The sequence below is a fragment of the Mauremys mutica genome, chromosome 1, assembly GCF_020497125.1.
Source record: "Mauremys mutica isolate MM-2020 ecotype Southern chromosome 1, ASM2049712v1, whole genome shotgun sequence".
Taxonomy (NCBI): Eukaryota; Metazoa; Chordata; order Testudines; family Geoemydidae; genus Mauremys; species Mauremys mutica.
In genome coordinates this window covers 143,516,440-143,533,527 of record NC_059072.1, presented here as the reverse complement: position 1 = coordinate 143,533,527, position 17,088 = coordinate 143,516,440, and the positions used below count along the sequence as shown (strand labels likewise).

At 47.9% G+C, this 17,088-nt stretch overlaps 1 protein-coding gene across 1 annotated transcript in view; it reads left to right on the top strand.

Moving 5' to 3' along the window:
* The window catches only part of LOC123355883 (scavenger receptor cysteine-rich type 1 protein M130-like), a 153,056-nt gene extending 140,391 nt beyond the window's left edge, over positions 1 to 12,665 (top strand). Inside the window, exons 16-25 of the mRNA XM_044998715.1 lie at positions 330 to 644; positions 1,212 to 1,274; positions 1,361 to 1,675; positions 2,095 to 2,125; positions 2,489 to 2,631; positions 6,648 to 6,740; positions 8,181 to 8,264; positions 9,340 to 9,429; positions 10,408 to 10,545; positions 12,341 to 12,665. Of these exons, the coding sequence (XP_044854650.1) occupies positions 330 to 644; positions 1,212 to 1,274; positions 1,361 to 1,675; positions 2,095 to 2,125; positions 2,489 to 2,631; positions 6,648 to 6,740; positions 8,181 to 8,264; positions 9,340 to 9,429; positions 10,408 to 10,545; positions 12,341 to 12,468 (1,400 nt within the window). The 3' untranslated portion in view covers positions 12,469 to 12,665. The remainder of the gene's footprint in view (positions 1 to 329; positions 645 to 1,211; positions 1,275 to 1,360; positions 1,676 to 2,094; positions 2,126 to 2,488; positions 2,632 to 6,647; positions 6,741 to 8,180; positions 8,265 to 9,339; positions 9,430 to 10,407; positions 10,546 to 12,340) is intronic.
* The last annotated feature ends 4,423 nt before the right edge of the window (positions 12,666 to 17,088 follow it).

Here is a 17,088-nt window from a genome sequence, read left to right as displayed (position 1 = left end):
GGTCTCCTGCTACAAGATTAAAGGTTCTCAGCTACAGCCTGGGCAAGAGCTGGCATCTGGCCTGCCAATGTCACAATCCTTCCTGGCCTTAATCTGTTACAATCTGATTGTAGTTGCTGGTAAAAGGTGACCTTCCAGAGATGCCCACTGTATTTCTTGGGGGCCTGTAGTGTGTAAAAGAGTCTCTCATTCTTGGAGTGGTTCTCTAGCAGTAGCTCCTGCAGAACGATGCACAGGATCATTAGCAATTGCTGGGATTTCACTCTTCACACCCCAGTTCATTTCAGAATCAGACGATTTAAATTCCCTTTTTGTGCATTTCCTTCTAGAATTCACAGATCTGAGGCTCGTGAGTGACAGTGACTGTGCTGGGCGGCTGGAGGTTTTCTACAATGGGATGTGGGGCAGTGTTTGCTCCAATGGGATGTCTGGAGTCACCGCAACAATTGTCTGCAAACAGCTGAACTGTGGAGATGGAGGGCAGATTGCAAGTGACTTTGAATATGGAGCAGGTTCTGGTCCCACGTGGCTGGACCAGGTTATATGCAGTGAGCAGCACAGCTCACTCTGGCAGTGCCCGTCAGTGCCCTGGAATCCAAAGTCATGTGATAACCGAGCAGAAGAGACCCATATTTCTTGCACTGGTAATTCTGAAACTACCTGCGTCCGCGTGTACACACATGTATGCGATGTGTTCAATTAATTGACGGGTTAGGATAGAACTTCTTGTTGTTCACATCTCAGTGTAAGCAGACGTAAATTCTCAACACAAGATACAAACATATTTTCATGATGTTTTATAAGAATAAGCATTTGTCTGATTAACAACAAACATGAAAGTTAATCAATTAATTCTAAAAGAAACCGGTGTCACACAGTGCACTAAGGTAGTGTGAGAGCGAAGAACAGCCTCTCCCTAGAGACCATCGTTACGCAGCTCTGTGGTTATTAATCCTTTTGGGATGAACAATCAGAGATGGGCCCAGGCTGTGCAGTTTGGGTCAAGACTGGAATGCCCCACAAGTCTGGGTGCATGTCGGCCTGTGTGTCTGAGTAACAGCTGAATAGCAAATTAATTAGGTATTAAATGACCCCGAGTTCACATTTCAGTTCATACAGTGCTGAAATTAGGGGTTTAAAATACAGATAAATTCTACCCCCACGTCACACTCACAGCCCAGGGCATTCACCTCGGCATTTTCTCTCCATAGGAAAAAAAGCAAAACCAACTCAGACCCCGTTTGCCGAATGCCCGAACTCTCCAAGCTGCACAGGTATCTCTGCTTCTCTGTGTCTCATCCTTGGTCCCTAAGGACTTTCCCAACTGTCCCAGTAACATGTGAGGTTTCTGCATTTCCAGACCAGGAGAAGTTACGTGTCGTGGGAGGAGAGGACGGATGCTCGGGGAGAGTGGAGGTTTGGTACCGTGGCTCCTGGGGAACAGTTTGTGATGACTCCTGGGACATGGCGGATGCTAACGTTGTGTGTAAACTACTGGGCTGTGGATCTGCTGTATCTGCCCTGGGTGAGGCTGCATTCGGTGAGGGGACTGGTCCCGTCTGGGTACAGATGGTGAACTGCAGAGGGACAGAGTCATCTCTCTGGGACTGTCCTGCCAAGCCCTGGGGTGAGAGCAACTGTGGTCATAAGGAAGATGCTGCTGTGAATTGCTCAGGTGAGTGACAGGAGATGTTTCTGCTACATGCTGTAATTTTCAGGGAGGAGGATGGATCAGCCCACCCTCCTTTGGTCTCAGACCAGGCCCTCCTATCACCTGTGTGCAGGAGCATCATGGATGCTGTGGAGTGGGACCTTTGTGGGGTCAGACTGGCTCAGTCATCAGCCCACATAACCCCTGCATCCATCACAGGCCCCAGTGTGCTGGTTTGTTACTAGAGTCCTCATTGCTGCACAGAGCACAAGGGACTTGGGCCCTAAATCACTAACAAACAGGCCCTGTGCTGCTCTGATGGAGTTTGTGGAGGTGACAGCTGGAGACAAACAGGGACTTTCAGAGGTGAGGTTCCCCCTGGGAACCAACACATCACCTCTCCCTTGCTCTAGGCTCCAACTCTCCTCCCTTTCCCTTTGCAGGTGTGACAGAGAGGACAGATTCTCCAAATACCCCAGTTAAAGCGTCCCCCTCCTCTCATCAAGGGTTAAATTTCCCTGGTGCTGGGTCACAGAGGGAGGAGCTGCAAGCTGCAGCCTGAGAGAAGGAGCTCCTTTCCATGGCCTGTGACATCTAGGGGCGAATGACACCGGGGTGGGAGCTGCAGGCCTTGCTGAGCAGGACAATTCCTGTCTGCTGGCTCCAGCTGACAGGGCAGGGCCCATGATTTAAACAGCAGCCTGTGAGCTGCCCCCAAGGTGCACAGACTGTCCCAGCTCGTTAACCTGCTGTGCAATGACTGACTGGGGAGCTCCCCAGGACACCCCCCCCACAACACTCAAAGGTTAATCTCTCTCTGTCGCATGTTCATTTCCATCCAGCTCCCTCGCGCCGCCCTCCAACTGACAGTGGGAGAGTCACGGTGCCTGTGATCGTCTGCATTATCCTGGGGGCCCTGCTCTGCCTGGTCTTAATCATCCTGGGGGCACAGGTGCGAAGTGCCAGGGCACAGCGCAGAGGTGGGTCCTGATTGTTGTCACTGTGTGCAATGCCTCTGCAATGGGGCTACTATAATGTGGGTGCATAACTGGCTGGATAACCGTACTCAGAGAGTAGTTATTAATGGTTCCCAATCCTGCTGGAAAGTTATAACAAGTGGGGTGCCGCAGGGGTCTGTTTTGGGTCTGGCTCTATTCAATATCTTCATCAGCAACTTAGATATTGGCATAGACAGTATGCTTATTAAGTTTGCAGATGGTATACCTCCAATTATTACCTATCTCCTAAAACTGGAAGGGACCTTGAAAGGTCATTGAGTCCAGCCCTCTGCCTTCACTAGCAGGACCAAGTACTGATTTTTGCCCCAGATCCCTAAGTGGCCCCTCAAGGATTGAGCTCACAACCCTGGGTTTAGTAGGCCCATACTCAAACCACTGAGCTATCCCTCCCCCCTGTAGAGGATAGCAAACTGGGAGGGATTGCAACAGCTTTGGAGGACAGGATCATAATTCAAAATGATCTGGACAAATTGGAGAAATGGACTGAGGTAAACCTGATGAAGTTTAATACAGACAAATGCAAAGTGCTCCACTTAGGAAGGAACAATCAGTTTCACACATGCAGAATGGGAAGAGACTGTCTAGGAAGGAGTACGGCAGAAAGGGATCTAGGGGTTATAGTGGACCACAAGCTAAATATGAGTCAGCAGTGTGATGCTGTTGCAAAAAAAGCAAACATGATTCTGGGATGCATTAACTGTGTTGTGAGCAAGACACGAGAAGTCATTCTTCCGCTCTACTCTGCGCTGGTTAGGCCTCAACTGGAGTATTGTGTCCAGTTCTGGGCACCGCATTTCTAGAAACATGTGGAGAAACTGGAGAGGGTCCAGAGAAGAGCAACAAGAATGATTAAAGGTCTAGAGAACATGACTTATGAAGCAAGGCTGAAAGAATTGGGTTTGTTTAGTTTGGAAAAGAGAAGACTGAGAAGGGACATGATAGCAGTTTTCAGGTATCTAAAAGGGTGTTATAAGGAGGAGGAAGAAAACTTGTTCACCTTAACCTATAAGGATAGAACAAGAAGCAATGGGCTTAAACTGCAGCAAGGGAGGTTTAGGTTGGACATTAGGAAAAAGTTCCTAACTGTCAGGGTGATCAAACACTGGAATAAACTGCCTAGGGAGGTTGTGGAATCTCCATCTCTGGAGATATTTAAGAGCAGGTTAGACAAATGTCTGTCAGGGGTGGTCTAGACAGTATTTGGTCCTGCCATGAGGGCTGGGGACTGGACTCGATGACCTCTTGAGGTCCCTTCCAGCCTTAGAATCTATGAATAGCAGAGGGGCTGTAGGGTGTGAAGGTGAGGGGGCGATACCAGGCTGGGTGGGGTGGATGAGGGGGGCTGTTTACACCTCCCTCATTTAATATTTCATTAACTGTCTGGCAGTGGTACAGTCCAGCCATGAAATCTGGAGATGATACTAGCTAAGGAGTGTCACAGTTTCAGTATCCCCCCCACCCTCCGGTGTCCACTCCAGAAGTGCCTACTCAGGCCTCCAGCCATCACCTGTCTCTGGATGGTAACCCCCTGTCCCACCTCCTTGTGGCCAGGGCCGGTGCTACCATTTAGGCAGACTAGGCGGTTGCCTAGGGTGCCAAGATTTGGGGGCGCCAAAAAGCGGCACCCCCAATTTTTTTTAAAGTGTTTCAGGGGCTGCTGAGGGAGAGGGAGTCTGAGCTGCTGCCAGAAGCCCAGGGTTTCCCCTGGGTCAGCGCGCCGCCGCCGGCAGCCCAGGGGTTCCACCACGCAGTCGCTGCTTCGCTTCTCCCGCCTCCCAGGCTTGTGGCGCCAATCAGCTGTTTGGCACCGCAAGTTTGGGAGGAGAATGAGAGCAGCGGCGTGCTTGGGGAGGATGTGGAGCAGAGGTGAGCTGGGATCGGGAGGTACCACAGGGCTCCCCAGGCCAGGGGGTGGGGAGCTGCTGCAGGAGGTGGGGAGCTGCCAAGGGAGCGGGGGGCATGCCTCAGGGCTGGGGGGGGGGGCAGGGAGCTGCTGCAGGGCTAGGGGGGCGCAAGGTGGAAGTTTCGCCTAGGGCGCGAAACTTCCTTGCACCGGCCCTGCTTGTGGCCAGGGGTTTTTTAATGCTGCACAGCCCCCTTCCTTCCACTGTGATACCCCCAGCAAACCAGTCTGCCCACAGGCCAGCCCCCATGCTGCATGTTCTCCCCAAGGGCTATGAGCAGTATATTGCCAGCAGTCACAAGTCACCACCCAGCTCTCTCTCAGCAGACTGCACCTTATTATTAGGATAAAAGTATCACAGAGAAAACATTAAAAAGAATCAAAATTCCTCCACACTTGCTGAACATACCAGAATTCACCCGTCTTCCTCATGGGCAGCCTGGTAGACCAACATCCCTTGAACGATTCAGTGTTGGGATCCCCATGGACAGAAAGTCCTGCCCATTTGCTGAATCAAAATGAAGGCCCTGAGTCTGTTTAAACTCAGCCTTTGATATCAGAAGTCTTTTGTCTCTTGGTCCCTGGTAACCCAGTTTGAACCAGTCTGTGTAAACCACCATGAAGGTTGTTACCTTTCTGGAGTTGCTTACAGTCTCAGTGATTCACCTTAACCACACTACACACACACACTGTTTTTTTTCTTCCTGGAGGAGCTGTGGTAACCCTCCCACATGTATAACTTTAATACAGTAACCATTCATAACTTTAATACAGTGATTCCCAAAGATACTTCCTGGAGTTGCAGTATCTGTCAAAGGGAGAGATTCTGAATATCACGAGGAGAGACATCATGGAAAAGGGACCTACAGAAACTGCAAATATTTTCAGGGGGAAAAAGTGTATAAAAATAGAGCTGTGGTAAATAGTTGTGAAGAGAGTGATCCAGTAGAAAAGACAATCTTAGGAAGAAGAAGTGTGTGAAAGGAGCATTATACTGTATTGTACTCAAACCTAGCACTGGAAGGATTTTACATCTATAGCACACTATACAAACATTAGCTACCGGCTCCTTGGCAAGAAGAAAGAGGACGAGATTGCCATCAACATACACGTAACATTCACAACTTTGTAGTAAGACAATGACTATAATCAGATCTCATGCTCAGGGCTTCAGTCAGTTGCCTGCAGGGGTCAGGAAGGAATCTGGGAAGCCCCCATATTTGTGTTTTGTTTTGCTTTGTTATGTTTCTTGCCCTGCTCTGAAGCATCAGACATTACCTACAGAGGGAGCTGTGACACTGGATGGGCTGGACCAGTCCTCTGAGGTGGTACAGAGAAACCTCTCCCTAAGATATCTGGCTGGTGTGTCTTTTCTACATGCTCAGGGTCAAACCAATTGTCAGATTTGGGATCAGGAATGAATTTTCCCATAGGGCAGATTGGCAAAAAAGGACCTTGGGGGATTTTCATCTTCCTCTGAACCATGGAGCATGGATCACCTGCCAGGATTATCTAGGCATCTCTCATTGCAAGGGCCTGGGACATTGGTGGTACCTTAGTTGCTCCTGCTTTCTGCCTGTGGCACACAAGAACTTATTCTGCTGAGGACTGAAATGCTTTGGTCTAAGTGCATCTTTGGGCTCAAACCTAGGGGTATCTGGGTGAAATGCAGTGGCCCGTGTTACACAGGAGGTCAGACGAGTTGTTCTAATGGTCCCTTCTGGCCTTAAAGTCTATGAAAAAAAAGTGTATCACCATTTTGCAGATAAACACCAGCCTGGGGGAAGAATTATTTAAACTGCTCCAAAGAGGAATAGCCTGGAATAATGAGATGAGATTAAAAAGGGAACATTTAAGGGGAATGTGAGGAAGCTTCCTGACAGGCCCTGGGAACCATCATCAAAGGGCTGTTGTGCAAAGAAACCCTGTCCCCTGGCTCATTTCAATTCCAGCACCATGAATGTGCTGTAGCTTCAGGCTCGCACTGGGCCCAGGGGGAGGGGCTGGATGATCCCATAGTGTTTCCCATCTCTGGTTTCGATGACCCTGTGCAAACCCTGCCCTTTGTTTTCAGGCTCCAGAAGACCCTTGGATCCCTTCTCTGAGGCTGTGTACGAGGAGATTGATTATAACCTGATGAGAGAGAAGCAGATGTTCAGTCGCTCAGGTCAGTGTGTCTCACTCTTAACAGGGAGTAGCTATCTAATGCCCTTTCCGTCTGAGGCTATGATGCAGAGTTAAATCATTGCAGCTTCAGCCCTGTGAGCTTGTCACTGGAGCTGGGCACAAGTCATCATTACACAACGTTTTGGTGAAAAATGCAGATTCAGAAACACCAAAACATTTCACAAATTCATGTCAATTTCACCCAATTGTTCCAAATACACATTGAACAATTAATTTCATTTCAAGACTTTCTAAACAAAACATTTTGATTTTTTTAAATTTGATATTACTTTTCCATTAAAAATGTCCTTTAATTTTATCTATAAAACAAACAAACAAACAAATTTAACAAGTGTCCAAAAGAACACCACATGGTTTCATTCAAGATTAAACTTTTCTTGTCTACTTTTGCATTTGCCAAAATTACCCCCCAAAAAGGCATTTTTAGCTAAACTCAAAACAATGTTGGTTTTTGTTTTTTTGGTTTTCTTTGCTTTTTTCCCCACAATGACCAGAGAACCATCCGTTTTTTGTGAGGTTTTTTTTTTGGGGGGGCCAAGCTCTAGATGTGGGAGCTGGGTCTGTGGTGAAACCAGCAGTTACTCATGTTGACTGAGGGAGACAGACTTCTTTCCCACCACACACTGAGTGTCCCAATTCTACGGACAATTCACTCCTCCCATCCTGCAGCTTTGGAGTGTAACCAGTGAGGGGTTAGGAAAGCGACTGTCTGGGGCCAAGCTAAACTATCATTTGAAAACTGCTCTGGAACATTGGAGCAGGGGATGTCCTGTGCCCCCCTCCCACCACAAGCACTGGTCTGCTGGGTGAGCTCCCTCCTGCCTTAGGAGCAGAGAGATCAACCCAGGAGATCCTCAGTGACTTTGGGTCATGGTCCTTTTATCCTTTGTGCCATTTTGTCTCAATCTCTGTTGGGAACATCTTGCCCAAGGGCTGTGCTGTGGTAGGGTCTGGCAACATGCTCAGGGCATCCCCCAGCACCACTGCCAAGATGGTTACAGTGAATCACAGACTCTGCTCTTTGCCTTTCTTGTCCTAATCTGGAAACACCACGGAGACTGATTCATGGGAGAGGTGGGTATTTACCCTTAAGAAGGAGGAATCCCCTCTGTGGCTGAGGAGGCCAGGACCATTGTGGAACTTCCCTGGACCAGAGCCAGAGATGCGCCCTTCACTCACCCCAGTATATTTCAGGTCAGATTGTAGCATCCCCTCAGTCGCATTTACCACAGTAACATGGAGATTTCTCTTGGGGAGTCTGTGTCAGCCTCTCCCCGCTCAGAGTCGCTGTGAGTCACCATCTCCTGTAGAAGAAGGAATAGACTGAGACCGGAAATCCCGCTCCAGGCCCCAAATGTGTTCCCAGTCCCACAGTTCTGGTGTTCTCACTGTGATGAATTTCTGGTTTTCGTCTCTCCAGTCTCCTATTCAGATGATGCAGTGACGAAGCTGCAGTATTACACCGGGGACAGCGAGGGGGAAAACGATCCTGGATCAGAACAAGGTAATGGGGGAGGGGCAGAGTCAGGCTGAGAAACCAAATCTGGGCAGAGAACAGAACTTCTATGAGACTTTCTGCAATCTCAGCCATTTCCCCTTGCACGATTCCCATTTTACAAAGTCGGGTCTAATCCCATTGAACAGGATTTCTGCCAGAATCTCAGGATGGGAAAATGTGACCATCTCCTGAGCACACACCTCTGGGAGTGGCGCCCAGTGACCTCCCCAGGTGAGGAGCTGGAGGAGACGGGTCAGTCTCTTTGGGTGGAAGGTGTCAGTTCAGTAAGAGAGATGAGAAAATTGTCCTGTGTTATAATTACAGATGGGCTCAGCCGAATTCACTGATCTGAACCCACCAGAACTTTGGAGGAGGGGAAATTTTCAGATTCTGACCCCAGCTCTGGAATTCAGTTTTGGGGCTGGCACCTGTCATTATAACAAGCTGAAGGAAAATCTTGCATGTGAACTTCCTGGCTTGGGCCCATCTCTAACTGTAAACAGGGCAGCATTTCTACCCCAGCTGCTCTCAAGGGAGTCCATGATATGGGCCCTTTGGGAGTTTAGCCTGTGGCTGGGGGAGGAGACACTGAGCAGATGAGTCAGTTCTGCTGAGAAGCTGCCAAGCTGAGCCCTGGGCTGCCTGAGAGGCTAGTGGAGAGCAGGAGCTCACAAAGGATCAGGCCAGTGACCTTCCAGCGGGAGCTTTAATTCCTGCAGCAGGGAGGTTTCTCCTCCCCAATGAGACAGGAGATTGGCTGGATTCAGAGACCGTCTCTGGCCTGGCAGCGCCCGTGTCCCAACCTGTTATCTCAGCACAAGCCCAGATCCTGCTCCCACTGAAACACATACAGGAGCTGCTGTTGGATTCTGCAGGGACAGGATTGGCCCCTAGTTATTTCTGGGACTCCTGTTTTACTGTATTTCTCTGACTTGTGCTCTTTTCACCATGGGCTCCCTGTGACTTTCCCTCTCAGGTGCCATGATAAACAGCTCTAGTTATAGGCTCTAGTTATAAGGTCCACCTGACCTGAAGAGACGCTGCTGGTGCCAGGGGCTGAGTGTGGTGTTTGCTGTTTCAGAGGGAGTTTCCCTGAGGGGGTCTCAGCTGGATTACGATAACGTGGAGGAACCTGCCTTGAATGACGTCTCCCAGACTCCAGACGGCCGAGGTGAGCAGTGAATCCGCCACCTGGAAGCAGCGTCACCCTGATGAAAAACTAACTGTATTTTCCAGTAGGGACAATAGTGGTTTGTTAAGAAAACCACAAAGTTCACCCACCAGTATTGTCTATTGGTGCAACGCTGGGGGCACTGACCAAGTGAATTACAGGAGCCTTGTGGAGGCCCAGGGGTAGGGAAGTGTGTGATGTCCTAGGCCATGACAGAGGCTCATTGCAGGGACCGAAGGAGCAGTTCACTCAGGAGCTGCTCACACGATACTTGGCTCAGGTCACTGCCCTGTGACCCTCACTGCCATGAACACTAGGGTTATGCACTATTTGTAAAGACAACGCACCGAAGCAGAGACCTTTACATAGCAACAACGTTTCCTGCCAGCCTTTCCTGGAATGCAACTATGGCAACTTATATACATCTGTGTCAGACACGCTGTGACAGGGGGATGGGTGGGACAGAGATTTTACATGCAAGGGCCCATGTCCCACCCTTATTAGCTGGCTCAGCTCCCAGTGGTGTCCGTACGTCGGGGACTCATGGCAGTTTATGGTGTAAACTTTTCAGGAGAAAGCATTGAAAAGAGATTTTAAAATAATAATGTCCAGTTTAGGAAGCCAGGAACAAACTCTGGACAATTCCAAGTTATTTACATTTATAATTATTGTAACCAAATGGCTTGTGGAGCAATCCCTCTGGACTAGATCCCAGTCAACTCTTTCTAGAACTCCTCCTTCCCCTCGTCATCTGGGAGCTCTAGGATCCACTTAACCAGCTACTGAAATGTATCAGATCAATGTGACATGTAAAACCCCTCAATCTGAGGGTTCCACAGGAGGGTTCCTCTTACTGCCGTGAGGGTGGCAGTGCTGAGAGATCCCCAGGGACCAGTGAGACTGGTGCATCTGCAGCTTGTAGTTTATTTCTATCTTCCCTGTGAATATTCTCTTAATTACTTAACATCTTCACATCAGATGCCCCTGCCCTGCCTGGAGATATCCCAGGGGATGGTTATGATGATGCCAGAGAAGCGTCTGACCCTGAAGATGACCCTGCTTTGGGGCAGAATGATGAGAAAGACACTGGGGCGAATGACAGGGATTCACAGACAGGTGAGTGGAGAATTGTTTGCACTTCACACTGTCTGCACAATGGGAGGGCTGGAAATGTGGGGTACGCAGCGAGGGAAGAGCCCTTGCCAACCCAACGCTTGTGAGAAAACTCTCCTTCTCTCATCTCTCCATTCCCTCAAAGCAGAGGCTTCAGTGCCTGCCATGGGGAGAGGAACAGCAGGGTCCCTCCTGTGTGGTACTTCGTGGTCAAACCAGCAAGATACCTAGGATCCTTCTGCCTCTAGGTTCCAATCCTTGTGTGGTTGCCATGCCCTGGATGTGCTCGATTCCCACCAGTTCACTGTGTGTGTATCTTTTGGGCAGAATCCTAAACACCAAAGTCCTGTTACTGCTTCACCAGTGTTAAAGAGCCCATGACACGTCCTGTAAAATCTGGGATGGGCTTTGCCCATTGTCCTTGGCCAATATCTCCCTCTCTTCCCCTTGTGTTATGAGCAGAGACACCATCAGCCACCCCAGAGGAGGTGCAGTGGTGATGAAAATGAGTATTGATTAGTACTTGATAAGAATAACGTCCTAATGTTCATTGCTGGGCAGAGTGAAAGTTATAATGTTATTAACTAAGTGCTCCTTGCTGGTAAGTGCTTGGGTTTTGTAAATGGAGTGACAGGTAGCTATAGCTGGCACTTGGCAACTTTACCTGGTCTGGAAACCAAAGGTTTTAATCTCCAGACTATGTACAGAGACGATGGATTAGAACTTGTCAGAGACCTAAGACTGAAGGGGGAATGATTCCCAATCCATACTGTGGAGCAGAGGTTCTCAAACTGGGCAGCACAGAATATATTCTGAGGTGGCGTGAGAAGCCAGATCAGACAGCGGTGGCTCCTGTCCAGGTGCCCAGTTTTTAAGGCAGCACTGCCTCTGCAGGGGCAGCTCTAGCCATTTCATCGCCCCAAGCACGGCGGCACGCCGCGGGGAGCGCTCTGCCGATCGCCGGTCCCGCAGCTCCGGTGGACCTCCCGCAGATGTGTCTGCGGAGGGTCCACTGGTCCCACGGTTCCACCAAAGCCGTGGGACCAGCGGACCCTCTGCAGGGATGCCTGCGGGAGGTCCACCGGAGCCGCAGGACCAGCGGACTCTCCGCAGGCACGTCTGCGGGAGGTCCACCGGAGCCGCCTGCCGCCCTCCCGGTGACCGGCAGAGCACCCCCCCCCCGCGGCGTGCCGCCCCAAGCACGCGCTTGGCATGCTGGGGCCTGGAGCCGCCCCTGACCACTGGCAGCAGCGCAGAAGTAAGGAAGTCATGCTCTGCTATTGCCGCTCTTACTTCTCACTGCAGCCGGCGGTGGTGCTGCCTTTGAGTTGGGCACACAGAGAGCTATATACTTAAATGGCTCTTTTAGACTCAATGTCCTACTGTTTGTAATATTTAGTGAGAGTTGGATGTTGATTTTTTTTTAATTGGTACTTGTGTGGCAGGGAGGGTAGGTGTCAGAGGGGAGGGATAGCTCAATGGTTTGAGCATTGGCTTGCTAAACCCAGGGTTGTAAGCTCAATCCTTGGGGGGGGCACTTAGGGATCTGGGCCAAAAATCAGTACTTGGTCCTGCTAGTGAAGGCAGAGGGCTGGACTCAATAACCTTTTAAGGTCCCTTCCAGTTCGAGGAGATAGGTATATCTCTTATTATTATTAATTACTATGGACACAAAGAAAGGGGCCACAAGTAATTTTGAGAACCACATCTGTAAAGTGCACTCTACTTTGCTCTGCAGCCACACATAACCATAGAATGGATCCACTGACTGTATGTGTCTCCCCCTTGGTGTTTTCAGGTTGGAGTCAGCACTCGCTAAGGGGTGAAGTTGTCTCTGGAATGGTGAAAGAAACCCCATCCCTGCCTCCTGGAGACACAGGTTATGATGATGTGGGACATGGTGACTCTGGGGGTTTAATATCATAACAATTTGATTGGACAAAATAAGCTTGTGATGATGTAATTGCTTCACCTCTTTCTCTTAGAAATGATGCCCAGAGACAGTCCCTTCCTAGTTGATAGACAAAGCAGGTGTTTTTATAATATTTGTGCAAAGTTGCAGGAAATACAAGAGTGAGTGGGAAAAGTTTCATAAGCTTTCTTTGTATAATTTTCCATTTTTTGGAGGGGCTAGAAGTTTCCTGCTTTTTTATGCTTATAGTTCCTTCAGCTTGACTTTGTGCCTTTTTCATATTAAATCCTTTCTGAAAATCTTCCCCTTAGTGAAAGTTTTTCTTTCCAGATGAATTGTGCAGTTTCCAGGGCTCACCACAAGGAGAGGCTGAGATTAAACAAACCAAGAGATGAGGGAACGACACCTCTGGGTATGGCTGGCTGTTTGATAGCAGGCTGGGTTTACACATCAGGCATGTGGTAAAAGTGAGAAACTAGGTTGTGAACATTCTGAAATGAACAACATGGTTGTTCCTCAAGAAAATTCAGTTTGAAACTTTCATTGACTCCAAGGAGATAAATGGGAAATTTTCCCTGGGTAATTCACACCTGAAATTGAACAAACTGAAAAGATTTCCCGATTAGCAATAAATGCAGAGGATGAATATTTCTGCTAGGACTAGAAATGAATTCTATAGAAAATAATGACAAGAGGAGAGTTAATAAGAATCTGGATTTCCACTAAACCAATAAGGCTACAACATTGAGTTGTTACTACAAACCCCAGTAAAACTGATCATGTTGTCACAGTGGCATGTTTATTTCCATGACAATCTACAAATATAGTTTAAAATCGATGCTGAGCTGAGAACTGACCAGTGGAGAAGCCAGAAGTGTTCTCTTGATGAACTCTCAGTGAAATCAGTACCAGAACACACAGAAAGTACATTGCTGTTTCACACAAATGTCTGTCTTTCCTTTATCACAAATCCTGCATTCAGTTGGGTCACTTCATCTGTAGAAGGATAGATTGGAAATAGAAATGTCGAGAGAAGGTGCTTCCAATCATCTGCATTCAGCAGGGCCAGGAGTCATATAAAGAAACAGAAATGCAACAATGTATGTTTGAAAGGAGAAAAATAAAAAGACATTAGGAAGATGTGTAGTAGGACATACTGACTCTTGGAGACTGAGTCGGGAAATCTCAGGGGCTGTGCTACCCTGTTCCCAGGGTTGTGTTCTCAAGACAGATTTGTGGGACAAAAGAAATAATCACAGAGAGAGGAAGTGGGCCCATTGTGGGTTTTTGTGCTTTGGCAGGGAACCCAGGCTGCTGACAACTGCCTATGGACTGGGACTGGAGCCTTATAGAGGAAGCGGATGAAGGCTCCTCGCTTCTTTCAGGCTGAAGGAATCCTAGCAAATGTTCCTGGGTTTGGCCAGTCCATCCAGGGGAGGGGGGTCACATCACAAACAGGCAAAAAGAGAACTCCCCCCAGAATGACACATCTTTCCATGTTTCTCCACTTTCTTTTTTAAATTCATATGGGCCCGCCCTTGCTGGCAATTCAGTGGGTTCAAATTTCATCAAACTCTATGGAGATTTGAACTGAGGGAATAAGGGAGTTTCCTAGCCCATAACTTTGTCATGTTAGATTATGATTCCTACAGAGGACAGCTCGCTTACTTACCAGATCAGCGATCATGGGTCACCGGTGTGGTTAGATGTTGATTGATGTTTGCCTGCATGTGTGTGTTCCCTCTGTGTGCTCCCCAGCAAATCACCCAATAACCACAAGATCTGTTAAGGGACAAAGACACCCAGCAAGGTTTATTGTTGACAAAACATGGTATTAGTATCCCACAGACTCTACTGCACCACTAATACATGTATGCCTGTAACAATGGACCAGCTCAGTGAATGGCAGGACTTTCCGTTCCTCTCTAAGCCAGACAAAGATACTCCCTCTGAAATACATTTTTATACTTTGATACAAAAAAGTTACATACTGCCTCTGGCATAGCTACTGCCCCTTGATATGGCTCATTATTACCCATCACCTTGTACATGTTGGTTTGATTAAAACATCTTTATTACATACTGTTATCATGACCTTATCTTTTAGGAGGGGTCAGTGTGTTCCTGTTATCCTTGGGGAATGTTTTTGTACCATTTTTGATAGCAAGATGTTCTGGTAGCACTTGATATTGGGATGTGGTTGCATGAATACTCTGTGCCTGGCATTTCTGAGAAATCTGTATTTCTGCAATATCAGCCCTATTCTTGGCAGATTCTGTGAGCAAGTCCTGCCTCTTGCTCACAGCTTATCTTTGCTTTATATCAGTAAAGCTTTGACTACTACTTTAGCCGAGGCCTCAGGCCTCAAACCAGGCCTCTGATACAAGGGCTTATGTCTTAGACTCTCTTCCTACTACACATGTAATAAAAGATTTGCTGGTATTGTTGATTCTCATGATGCAAAGTTTGTTGCTAATGGTAAACATTATAACAAAGAATTTGGTACTGATGGTAAATCCTTTGTTCTGAGTGAGATTTGCACTTCATACACTGGAGGTGATTTTAAGTGAGATTTAAGTGAGGTGGCTGGAAATCAGTCAAAGAGGTTACCAGTTTGTTAATTTCTGTTTGCTTATTTTGGGCACGGGAAGTAGAGACAGAAAAACAGGAAAATGAATGAAAATGAAACGAGTAAGAAGCTGCAGCTGTGCAGAAAAGAGGGGAAATGAACACATCAGATTTATGGAATTCTAAGTACTGGAAACTGAGGCAGAGAATGCCAGACAAGAAGCTGCACACCAAAGAGCCATGGAATTACAAGCAGAAGAAATGGAAGAGAAGGAAAGAGAGAGGAAGTACCAACTGGACTTGCTAGAGAAGCAGAACCAGAGCCCCCATGTTCCAGTGAGTCCCACTTCTCCAAAAATCCACAAATGGGAACATTTGTGTCCTACATACAGCAAGACAGGGGACATTGCTGAATATGTCATCACCTTTTAGAGGCAGTGAGTACTTCACCAGATTCCTGAGGACCAAAAGATGCCCATTTTGGTTGCCAAGTTAACTGGTACAGCACTAGATATATTCAATAAGATGCCAACGGAGAATGCTTCAGATTATGGTAAAATCAAATAAATGGTTTTGAAATAGTCTCAGATTATATCTGAAACATGTAGAGTAAAATTTAGCTAGGGGCTCTGAATGTGCGCAGAACCACACACATTCACAAACCCGGAAAATGCGCTCTAGGGGTTGTGAATAAAAAACCAAGGACTGACAAACCATTCTCCCAAAACCATAAGCTCATCACATCTTCCCTTTTCTAGTATTTGGGAAGAGTTTGATGCTTCATTCAGAAAACTGATGGATGCTGTATCCTCAAGGGGGTCTAAAAGAACGGCATTCTGAAAAGATTTGGGAAAAATATCACACTTAGTTCAGAACACTGGTGAACTCTGTATCCTCAGGGGACCTAACGAATGACCGCAACTCACTTATTGGATGCTGACATGAAGTCTGTTCTTCAAAGAACTGATTTAGCTGAATACTAAAAGGCTAAACTTTACAGCACCGTGCTTCAAAGGTACCTAATGTACAATAAGCAGAGAGATGCGGATAAAATTAAAATAAGTCTGTTTTTACCAGAAAAGGAACAAAATGTAACTGCCAAACCCCCAGAAACACCAAAGACCTCAGTCTCTGTTGCTCTGTTGCGAACAGCAGAGAGGCAAACAGAAGGAGTTTGCCTGGGATCCCTCTGAGCAGAGGTACGCTAAGTGCTGCAGTACGGGGACTGCGCTGGTGAGTATCTGAGTGTCTGTTGGGGGGGCAGTTTGACTGTGTGTTTGATTGTTTGATTGCTTGTTTGACCAGTTTGATTTGGGAGTGCTTTGTTCCAGCTGGGCCTGACTGTTATAAAAAGGCAGTCAGCTGCGAACCAGCTGAGCAGCGAACAGCAGAGAGGCAAACAGAAAGAGTTCACCTGGGAGTTCGCCTGGAGAGAGCTCTTAGAAGGAAGAGACCATGGATGCTGAGCGATCTGCCGTTGTGACCTGCACAGGATGCGCCATGTTTGTCTTCCTTCCACAGGATAGAAGCGACTTTGTCTGTACAAAGTGCAAGCTGATCTCCATATTGGAGGAGAAGATTCAAGGTCTGGAGAAACGGATATCAACCCTGCGTTCCATAAAAGAAAATGAGGATTTCCTGGATAGACATCAGGATCAGCTTCAGTGGGCACAATATTCTGAAGATTCAGAGCAGGCTACGCAGCGGGGACAGAAGGCCAGCGAGGATAATTGGTGGCATGTAACTTCCAGAAGAGGAAAGAGTACCAGAAATGTCCATGTACCAGTAACACAGATGCAGGTGAGCAACCGTTTTCGTGTTCTCTCCGCAGGTACTAGTGCAGAGAGTGGAGTGGATGATACACCTGAGGGAACAGAGCAGAAGGAGACTCCACTGATTGGAAGGCATGAGATGCACCGTCCTAGGGATGGGGGTTCCACGACCACCACTCCCAAGAGGCGGAGGAGGAGGGTGGTGGTGGTCGGGGACTCTCTCCTCAGGGGGACTGAGTTATCTATCTGCCGCCCTGACCGGGAAAACCGAGAGGTGTGCTGCTTGCAAGGGGC